Source organism: Mesoplodon densirostris, chromosome 2 (genome assembly GCF_025265405.1).
Source record: "Mesoplodon densirostris isolate mMesDen1 chromosome 2, mMesDen1 primary haplotype, whole genome shotgun sequence".
NCBI classification, from domain to species: domain Eukaryota; kingdom Metazoa; phylum Chordata; class Mammalia; order Artiodactyla; family Ziphiidae; genus Mesoplodon; species Mesoplodon densirostris.
In genome coordinates, this window is record NC_082662.1 from 44,876,003 (window position 1) to 44,887,458 (window position 11,456).

Consider the following 11,456-nt stretch of genomic DNA (forward strand, 5'->3'; position numbering starts at 1 on the left):
GGACCTTGGAGAAGTGGCCCTCTGTAGGAGATGTCATGTGCGTCCCAGCAGTGCACTCACCTCTCATCACCCAAGGGCCAGAGGCCAGCTGGTCCCAGGGTAGTATCTGGCCTGTGTTTGCAGACTTGGTCTGCAGGCTGCAGAATTGTAGTGTTCTTGCTTCTGGTGTCTGCCCCCAGGTGGGCGAGGCTGGTCTAGAGACTTATGCAGGCTCCCTGGTGGGAGGGGCCAGTGCCTGCCCACTTGTGTGTGGAGTGGGGTCTTGGCCCTCTGGTGGGCAGGGACATGTCTAGAGGTGGCTGTGGGCTTAGGAAGTCTTTAGGCAGCGTGTCTGCTGGTGGATGGGGCTGTGTTCATGCCTGGTTAGTTGTTTGGCCTGAGGCCTCCCAGCCCTGGAGCCTGCAGGCTGTTGGGTGGGGCCAGGTCTTGGTGCCAAGATGTCAGCCTCCAGGAGAGCTCATGCAGATGAATGCTCCCTGATATGCCCACTACCAGTGTCTGTGTCCCCAGGGTGAGGCATAGCTGCTCCCCAACCCCTACCCCGCCTACCCAGGAGACTATCTCAGACCAGCAGGTTGGTCTGACCCAGCCGCCTATCAGATTACTGCTTTTGCCCTTAGTCCTGATGCACATGAGATTTTGTGTGCACCTTTTAAGAGTGAAGTCTCTGTTCCCCCCAATCCTGTGGAGCTCCTGCAATAAAGCCCTGCTGGCCTTCAAAGCCAAATGGTGTAGGGGCTCTTCGGGGGGCCCAATGTGGGGCTCAGAACTCTCACTCCTGTAGGAGAACCTCTATAATATAATTACTCTCAAGTCGCCCACTCAGGAGGTATGGGATTTGATTATATCTCAAGTGTGCCCCTCCTACACGTCTCGTTGTAGTTCCTTCTTTATGTCTTTAGTTACAGAAGATCTTTCTGGTGGGTTCCAGTCTTTTTTATCAATGGTTCTGTAGTTAGTTGTGATGTTGCTTGTGAGAGGAGATGAGCTTAGGGGGTCTTTCTACTCCGCCATCTTGGCCTCTCTTAGTTCTTGATTTCCCCTTCTTTCTTTTCCTAGAGAATTCTCTTTTTTTAATATTTATTTATTTGTCTTTTATTTTTGGATGCATCGGGTCTTTGTTGCGGCATGTGGGATCTTCATTGCGGCACACGGGATCTTTCGTTGCGGCACATGGGTTCTTCATTGTGGCTCACGGGCTTCTCTCTAGTTGTAGTGTGTGGGTTTTCTCTCTCTAGTTGTGGTGTGTGGACTCTATAGTTGTGGCGCATGGGCTCCAGAGCACGTGGGCTCTGTAGTTTGTGGCACACAGGCTCCATAGTTGTGGCATGTGGGCTTAGTTGCCCGTGGCATGTGGAATCTTAGTTCCCCAACCAGGGATCGAACCCATGTCCCCTGTGTTGGAAGGCAGATTCTTTACCACTGGACCACCAGGGAAGTCCCTCCCCTTCTTTCTTCTAGAGATGATTTCACCTGTTATTCTGCTTCCTCTCCATCATCATTTCACTGATACTCTGCAGCATTTGCCAAGACTTTCCTTAAAATTCTATGCTTTGCTTCTTGTCCTTTCTCCTACTTCATTGTATCGTTATTTCCTTTGCTGTCTCCTTTAGTTTTCCATCCCACTAAAACTATTATTTCCTCAAAATTTTGTCACTAACATTCTTTATTTGCTCCATTAATAGTTCTCAAAATTGGTCTTGGAACCACTTTTTCTCAGAACCATATAGGTTGCTTTTAAAAGTTCAGACTCATTGATCCACCAGAGAGCTCCAGAATTAGATTCCCATTTTAACCAATTTTAAGTGTACAATTCAGTGGCATTAATTACACTCACAGTGTTATGCAACCATCACCATTATCTATTTCCAAATTTTTCATCATCCCAAATAGAAACTCTGTACCCATTAAGGAATAACTCCCCATTCCCCTTTCCCCCAGCCTCTGATAGTCTCTAACCTACTTTCTGTCTCTGTGGATTTGCCTGTTGTAGACATTTCATGTAAGTGGAATCATGTAATAGTTGTCCTTTCATGTCTGGCTTACTTCACTTAGCATGTTTTCAAGGTTCATCCATGTTTAGCATGTATCAGAACTTCACTCCTTTTATAGCTGACTAATATTCCATTCTATGGGTAATACCACATTTTATCCATTTGTTTATTGATAAACATCTTTTGTTTTTAAAATGGCTTCCACCCCCCCTATAAAAATACATTGTCATCATAGATAGTTAAGGGTATGCAGAAAATATGAAAAAGATATTAGCATTCAGTCATAACTCCACTACCCAGAAATAACTACTATTAGTCTTATATTTCTTTCCTATCTTTATATGCATATATATTTAATATATCTGAGACTACAGTTAGATGTACAATTTGGAATCCTTCCTTTTCCAAATAGTATTATATTATAAAAATTGTTTCATGTCATTAAAAAACTCTTCTTAATTGTCAGTCTAAATGTCTACATGTATTCCAATATATGAACATACCATAATTTAACATTTCTTTATTTATTATGCGTTATAATGCTTTGATAGCAGACTCACATGTTGGACTTTTATATACATAAGTATTTATCTTCATCTCCAAGTTCCTTAAGACAGATTCTTGGAAATACAGTTGCTGACTGAAAGATCATGAACATTTTTAGAACTCTTCATCCATATTGCCAAATTGATTTTCAGAAAGGACATGCCATTTTATGCTATCTACAGCATAGCTACAGAGAATCCATCTCATCAGACTCCTGCCACCAGAGCATAAGAGAAAATGATCCCAGCATATCATATACTCTAATGATGTCTGTTAGTTTTCACTCATATCAGTAATAATAGGTTATGCTTCATACTAGCCTTTAGGTATAAGCAGGTGCTGAGCTTATTTACGAGGATTGAATGTGAAAGATACTGACTTATGGGAATGTGTGCAAAGGCCATAATCCTCAAAATTTGACATCCCTTAGCCTTACACAATCCAGACACTTACGTGTCTTATTCTTAAAATATCTGTTATTTCACCCCATTAAAATACAGCAGGAAGGCAATAAAAGATTAATTTCCTAATAAACATTTAAGTGCCACTACATACAGGAAGGAGTAGCAATAAAACTTGATTTTAAGACAACTGTCAATTATGAACTGCAGCTAACTGGCCTAGTGGGGACCTGGAAAGAAAGAAAAAAAATTACATAGCATAAGAATTTAAACCCCCTCTCTGAACTGAGAGGGCAGTTAATTACCGGCAAGAGCTGTGGAGTCAATCATAACTTTGTAAGCCTCCTTATAGCCATGAAAACTTATTGCTATGTAGGAATAAAGCGAGCATCAGATTTACCAGCTAGAAGGCTGCTATAGTTAATATATGTGCCCTACTCAAAGACCAGCAAGGACAGGGGTCGTTAAGGTTTTGATAGTAGCGTAATTGGGCCACCCAGCAGTTGCCCAGAATGACTTAAAATAGCCCTCAATTCTATAGAGCAGTTGGGCTGATTCTGAAAGGGCAGAACAATAGGAAAAGGCGAAAAATACAGCCCAGGAGGTTCTGGGTGTCTTCATTGGGGGCACTACTGGTGCTATTTCTAAACCTTAATATGACCCCTCATCTAGCATTTGGGGAAGTGAGATCTGACAGCATCCATGATTTTAGAATAACTTTTATAGGAGGTGTCCATTCAGCAAATTTGAGTGACTTAGGTACTGACAATTGGGGGGATACTGTATCTCGTAAGGCAATGGCCTCTGATCTCAAGGAGCTCACCTTCTAGTAAGGTTAAAGATTACAAACACAATTATACTACAAGATAATTCTATATAATATCAGTTTCCATGAAGTGCAGAAGGTGAATAAACCACCTTAAGTTTTCACAGAGAAAGAAGCATCTGACCCAAGTCTTGGATAAATGGGAACTTACAATGTGGAGAAGCAGGAAAGAGTTCTTCTAAACAGTGAAAACAGCATATGTAAGTGCACTATGCATGAGAGGACAAAGTATCTTCTGGTAACTACAAGACATGTCAGTATTAATTAGAGCAAAAAATAAGATCAAGGGCATCTGGAATTTTGGACTGGGGTCAAAAAAAATGCCTCTTCGGGACTTCCCTGGTGGCACAGTGGTTAAGAATCTGACTGCCAATGCAGGGGATACGGGTTCGAGCCCTGGGCCAGGAAGATCCCACATGCCGCGGAGCAACTAATCCTGTGTGCCACAACTACTGAGCCTGAGTCTAGAGCCCTTGAGCCACAGCTACTGAAACCCACGTGCCTAGAGCCCGTGCTCTGCAACGAAGAGTAGCTCCTGCTTGCCGCAACTAGAGAAAGCTCACGTGGCAATGAAGACCCAACGCAGCCAAAAATTAAAAATTAAAAAAAAAATTTTTTTAATGCCTCTTCCTCCATAACTCAAGTAGCATTCTTTACCTCAGCTACCTGTTAAGTGGAAAAAACACTGACATAAACGGGATGCTTGATCGATTGAAAAGGGGACCTGAGTGCTGTTGTAGTAGCTAGTTTAATAGTCTTTATTTGTCTGCTTCTTGTTATTATACTGTATATAGATTGTATGATTTACGTAGACCAAACAGCAGTAAAATCACTGGGGGAAGTGAAGTCTTCATATGAAATGCATACAATTTGCTTTGTGAATTTAACAAATTCCTTATCCCTCCTTTTGCCTCTAAAAGAGTTGGGAAGTGTCTAACTGATCTTGCTCAGCCCAACAGTTAATCCTTTGATAGTTCTAATAGCCTTATCTAGGAGCCTTATATAACCATGTCATTTGCTCAGTAGAGGGGAAGGAATGTTAGATAGAAATAAAATATTCTGGCCTTTTTAACTTCTAGTATTTCATTCTCTCTATTCTAAAACTAAACTCTCCACCCGTTTCTGGACCTTTCTGTTCATGAAGCTACATCTTTTATGCAACCCCATTTAAAACAACCATTAATAAATTTATTTGTATTTCACAGTCTGGGATGGCATTCATATTGCTTTTCACACTAAACTCAAACAACATATTTTAAACTACAAAGACCTACATCAGGCTGTAAAATATGACTTAACATTTAGCCTTGGAAAAGAAGGTTGAACAGAAGGAAAATTCATGAATTTATTTATTGTTTTTTGCCCCATGTTAGCCTCTTACTTTGCTGCCAGTAAGATATATATTATCCATATATCAGCTGTTATTTAGCTTACATTCTGAGATAAATATTTCTCTGACAAGCTTTTATGATGCCACAGAATTGAATTTTTATAGACAAATAAGTGTTTTAAGAATGAGAATGACATCATAGGAAGGAAATTAAACAAAGTTGGGAAATCCAGGTTCAAGTTCTGGGTTTGCACATAACCAGCTATTTGTCCTTGGGTATGTTGCTTAACCAAAACCAAGAGCTCTTGTCTTTAGTATTTATTTCTTTAACAAGAGATTTGAACTAGAAGACCTCTAAATTCAACAAATATATGGCCTGACTTTTTTTGAACAATATTTATTTCAAATCTCTTGTGACTTCAATGTTTGTAAATAAAAAATGTCTCATATTACAATGTTTGAGGCTCTTTTCACACCTGGAAGTATTGTAGAAATCCTTTATTAAATTAAGTGATTTGGCCTTGATTTGGAAAATATAGTCCTACCATATATTTATTCTTTTCCCATACTAAAATTATGTGATTCTAGGATAGATCCAGAGCAGCATCCCATTTCATATCTACTAGGCCACTGCCTTCTCAAGCCATTCCTCTCCTATATTTTCAGCCATTTTTCCATTTAACTTTTCTACTTAAACAGTAATTATCTTCAGAAGTACATAGTTTATCTTTTTCTAAAGTTAATATAAGTTATTTTTAACTTGTGATGATTTTTGTTCAGGACAGCTAGATTGAATGCTTACTCTGTGTAATATTTGTGGGGTTTAGTTACAATTTTCTAGGGGACTTGCCTTTATTTTCTCTGTGTTCCAGGTCTTGCCTGAAATTTAGAAGCCCCTTTCTTCCCCTTCCTTTCTGGTGCTGTCTATCAGTGGTGGTGATCACCTCTGAGGAAGAAAAACCCACTTGCACTGACCATGGAGAACACTCAGCATCTCTGCTTGATTGTGACAAGGGCAGTTTTTGGATGGATCATGAAATGCTTCTAAAGTAGCCAAGAGTTAACTTTCGTAACCTTTTTATATAATAAGCATGTTACCACCAAGGTAACTTACCCAGTGAAATCAACTACATAGTGGAATCACATTATTTACACATTTAACTTATATGCAAATACAACTCTACTAAAACACAAAGAGTGAGAGAGAAAAATAACATTTTACATAGTGCATGCACATTCAGCCTTCCTTTTCAGTGAGTCCCAGGCAGTGAATGAAATTAAATCTGAAACAGTCAGTTCATATTGGTGAAAGCTATAGAGAGAATGTGAGGATGGTTTTAAAGGTCTCCTAGTAATTGATAAATGTTCAGATGGCCAGGCAACTGGGTGGGAGAACTTCCTTGTCATTTACAAGGGTTTTTGAAGGTTGTTGAGAAGCTACACTTAAAAAATCAGAGAAAGTGACAAAATCCTCTACAAAGAAAGACATGAAGAGAACAAGTTGAAACTTTTGTAAATTTACTAAGTATTCAAAGGAGTGAAACACCTGATTGATTAAATTTCTGAGTGTTCTTTATGGGTTTTCAGTGGTTATTTTTACCATACACTATTACCCCCTTAAAACCTGTCCCATAAGTATGATGCTGACTGTTGTACAGATACAATAGTATCTATTAATTTAGTTTGCTAGTATAAATTGAGTAAGATAATGGGTAATTTCATTATGAAGCCAATTCGTGGCTGATAACTCCATTTTTTAAAAATGTGGGCATGAACTTCTTCCTCGCAGTAGAAATCTTTGAATTTAAAATCTAGATTCTAGGGAATTCCCTGGTCCAGTGGTTAGGACTCAGCGCTTTCACTGCCATGTGCCTAGGTTTGATCCCTGGTCGGGGACCTAAGATCCCACAAGTCGTGTGGCATGGCCAGTAATAATAATAATAATAATAAATTTAGATTCTATAATAAAATGACTATTTCTTGACCATCCTAGTAATTTATGCCATGTACATTATTTTACTTTGTCACTAGGGTTTTTTTCCACCCAAATCCACGGCTTACATAATTACTACATTGGGATTGCATAACTAACTACCAAGTAAAAAACAGTAATTGGATAAAATGTTTTTTAAAACATTTTTAAAGTTGTACCAAATATGTGAAATACATTTTTTTCTGTGATTACACAGGTGAACATGATTAAAGATGATGGGACAGTTATTCATTTCAACAATCCCAAAGTCCAAGCTTCCCTTTCTGCTAACACCTTTGCAATTACTGGCCATGCTGAAGCCAAACCAATCACAGAAATGCTTCCTGGAATATTAAGTCAGCTTGGTGCTGACAGCTTAACAAGTCTTAGGAAGTTAGCTGAACAGTTCCCTCGACAAGGTAGGTATTTCAATTTAATACCTCTTTCCCTCCTCACCTTACTTAAAGAACCTAATGATTTAAAAGGTGTGTCCATTTTATGCTAGAAGGATTTACCTGTACATAAATTTTACTTTTTGTAATATTACTTGTATGCTTCATACATTTTTGAGTTTGTTCCTTTAATAATTATGCAGTGTAGCATGTAGAATATTCAGATACATTTTGGTAGTAATATAGGGTGTTGGGAGGTAATTACCTAAAAGGAAAGTGCCAGGATCTGCAGGCCACATTTTATAAACAGTTGATTTGGTATTCACTTCTGACTAATGACAAGAAAAAGATAGTGTTATCACAGAACTATATTTTCATTTAATATTGTTGATTGTGCTATAGATGCAGCAACCATAAGTTCTGAGTGTCCAAGGTAGTTCTGATTTCAAATGTGTCTTGTCATCCCTAAAAAATCAGAGCCTATTAGTTCAGTGCCAATACTACAAAGCTAGATAGTTTTACACCAAAAGAGATGGAAAAAATCTTGAATGTTGATTTTTTATTTGGAGAATATGGAATTTGGAGAGTTAATTAACTATAATGTCCTTATTTAAACTCACCTAAATTATTCCATTTTGCATGTAAGTTTTACCTTCACTACCCATTGTAATTGCCAACCGTATTTAGTGTATATCTAATGAAGTTAAACTTTTATTAATTTTAGTATCAAATAAAATATGGCATTTAGATTAGGCAATATTTAGCTTTTTCTGAACAACTATGTAAGATTTGTTTCTAGAACTATGTAGATAGGAAAAAAGGATAAACATTACAAGTGTTTGGTAAAGGTCTTTGTTCTCAATGGCTAATTTTAAAATAAACTTTTTGTAGTGTTGGATAGCAAAACACCAAAACCAGAAGACATTGATGAGGAGGATGATGATGTTCCAGGTAGGTGACATTTTTTAGTTTTAAGATTTTTAGCATCCTGTTTATCTCATTTAATTCATTGCATGATCATTTTTCAGTTTTTTGTTAATGGTGAGCTTGTGAATTCACAACGATGTGCATACGATCTAATGAAACAGGATAAAAGCCCTCCCGTTCAGAGCTTAGAAATTGTCACACAAAGCTCTGCTGCATTTATTAAATTGGAATCTGCCTTTATTAAATTGGGATCATTGTGATTATAAATTTGCATAGTTATTGTTACAACACTTCCGTAGGAATTATGATTGACATATGAAAATGCTAGTCACCTTAGTAGTTGGCATAGGCAAAAGAAGACTAACATTTCCTTAGGGTTTCTGTTTTAAGCAGATAAATGAAGCACTATTAGTGAAATGCCACCAATTCATTTCTGCCTCTTACATGTTTTCAGGCTAATTCTAGTAGCAACAATTCTGTTTTTGTTAGGCTAGAAGTTAGGAATTGCATTTACCTCTTTGTCTTTTTTTGTATCTTTAACTTATTTACTTTTTTTTTCAGATCTCGTAGAAAATTTTGATGAGGCATCAAAGAATGAAGCTAACTAAAAATTTTTCTGGTTTTTGGAAGCTGGCATGGACTAGATTTAACAAATCAGCTATGTGGTTCCAAAGTTTTACAGACACGGAGAACATCAGCTGTTACTAGTTCAGTAATATAAATATTTTGTATATTAATAATGCTGTTTGTTCAGCATTTTTCGATCATTTGATTTTGCATTTTGCACTTCCTCCCAGGATCTATTCTTTTGGTCAAAATACGAAGTGTTGGTGCAGTTTGAGGGTGTTTTGGGTTTTGATTCTTGGTTTTTTTGTTTTGTTTTTTGTTGGGGTATTTTTAGTGTGTGTATGTGTATGTATGCGTGTGGGTATGTGTGTATACAGTGGAGAGCAAATTGGAAAACAGTTTTATTTATCCTCCTCCTTACCCCAGTAGAAATAAAACAAATCTTTACATTTGTTACTTTTAATTTTTTCTAATGATGCACAGAATTAATGAAAAGTGAGTATCTTGGATTTCAAATCTGAGGAGATTTTACCCTTGGAGGTTTGGTTTTAATTTGCTTCGTTAACATATTTCTCATACATTTTTCTGGGTTTAAAATGTCTTGAGATATTTTGTCACCAGCTTCATGCTGGCATAATGGGTAGCATATCTTTGGTGCAGTTGCCTTAGATTCACTTACCTAGTTCGACCCAGAGGAATTTCTTCTACTAGATTTTGTCCTAAATGCCTTGTTTTCTCCCCTTTTGGTCTCGAAATGGCCTGGTTAGCCTTTAGTAATGCTCTTCCTCATCTTCCATCTAGCCTGAGAAGGATGTTCTCCATATAGAGTTAATCGAGTGCCTAATCCCTCTTTTCCTAAGATTGTTCCCACATCTTGAGGAACAACAGCTCCATCTTGAACTTCTTATTCCTTTGATTTTACAGTTTGGTAGATTTCAAACTGGAATAGCTAGCATGTGCTTGCTAAATAATTTTATGCCAGCCTTATCCTGTATCCTAGCTGTTCTTAGTAGCAGGTGCAAAAATGCCTCTTTTTCAGCAAGGTTGAAATTGGGAATGTCCTTTTGAATCAGAAAAAATGGGCCATAGACTCATTCCCCAGCACAAATGGGCATTCTATGAAATGGTACTGGCCCTAGGAGGATTTCTTCAACCACTCCTCTACTCTTGGCCTTGAACCTACCTCTGGATTGGATCTTACTATTGTAGCTGCTCATAGCATCCTCCTGCATGCTTAGAGTAATGCTTTGGGGGAACACTGGTAAAACACAGTATTTATTTTTTCACCTCCTTTCAGAGGACTTGGAAGTAAGTTGCATTCATTCATTGATGCTTCCCTCTTGCCGTCTTATGATAAAAGCTTGCACTTTGTTATATCAGCATTTGTTATAGCCAATATTTAAGGATAAGATTTAGAAAGTCTATCATGGCCCATCATCAAACTATGGCTTAACCTTGCAGCATATCAACTTTTGTTTCAAGCTAGATATCTTTATTTGATATCTCTAGTGCAAGACCAACATATCAAGAGATCTATAGACACGAAGACAAAGGTCTTGTATTTTTTTCCATCCAGACACCTCAATTTATTTTATACATTTGTTGATTTTTCCTGTTATGTTTTATATAATATATGGAGTTAACTACAAAATAAAATAACAGTAATAAAATAACAAAAGAGGATAATATTTCCTCTTGTGCTTCTCTTTTTGTTGTCTACAGAATTTACTTCTTTTGTATTTTCCCTCTGCTCCTCACCCCCAAATGAATTTCAACCTAGTCTTTTTTTGAAATTATGCTTCATCCATTGTTAGATCAGTAGCTCTACATGGTCTACCTAGTCCAGAATGCTGTTCCTCTGACTGTCCCCAAAGGGCACATTGTGGGGCAGAGAGAGTTAAGGGGACTTCAAGTGGTTAGGGAAACCTAAGAGGTAGTATACCAAATGGGGGGAAGAAGCACTCGTGGAATTCAGGAGAATTGGATCCTAGTCCAAACTCTGGCATTAACTGTATGACCTTGGGCAGGTTACCTAACCTAATGACTTTGAAATTCATCATCAGTCAAATGAGATGTTTCCAAATCAACACTTCTTCTGCTCCTGTAGTTCTGTGACTCTCATTTCTGAAAATCCTCAAGGAGGTATTTTATCATTTTTTCAGAAATGTCTTTTTATCAATACTCATAAAAGTTCTTTGTGTGTATATACTTCTTCCTCTTTTACATTTTGATCATATTTTAACTGCTCACCCAGAGGAGCTCTGGTCAGTATTTCCTTTTATCCTGTTGACAATAACTCTTAATGGCTGGCCTCTCTTGTATGCAATGAGCCAATACTCTTTTTTGTTTTATATTTTCATACCTTCCCTTTTCCTGGACAAAGCATATCGAGATCCTGACTCAACCCAAAGAAATGTTCCTGCCTTCAGAGTGAGTAGGCATAGGTAAGAAAGAATGTGGATAAAACTTCTATAAATTGTAGTGTTCTTGGCATAAATATG

General features: G+C 37.7%; 1 protein-coding gene across 4 annotated transcripts in view; it reads left to right on the top strand.

The window, feature by feature from the left end:
• The window catches only part of BTF3L4 (basic transcription factor 3 like 4), a 30,957-nt gene extending 20,314 nt beyond the window's left edge, over positions 1 to 10,643 (top strand). For 3 of the 4 annotated variants that reach the window (XM_060089794.1, XM_060089793.1, XM_060089795.1), the window contains exons 4-6: positions 7,287 to 7,488; positions 8,353 to 8,412; positions 8,950 to 10,643. In XM_060089794.1, the coding sequence (XP_059945777.1) occupies positions 7,287 to 7,488; positions 8,353 to 8,412; positions 8,950 to 8,996 (309 nt within the window). In that variant the 3' untranslated portion in view covers positions 8,997 to 10,643. Of the gene's footprint in view, positions 1 to 5,969; positions 6,203 to 7,286; positions 7,489 to 8,352; positions 8,413 to 8,949 lie in introns of all 4 variants that reach the window. The other variant, XM_060089796.1, reaches the window with a different exon arrangement.
• The last annotated feature ends 813 nt before the right edge of the window (positions 10,644 to 11,456 follow it).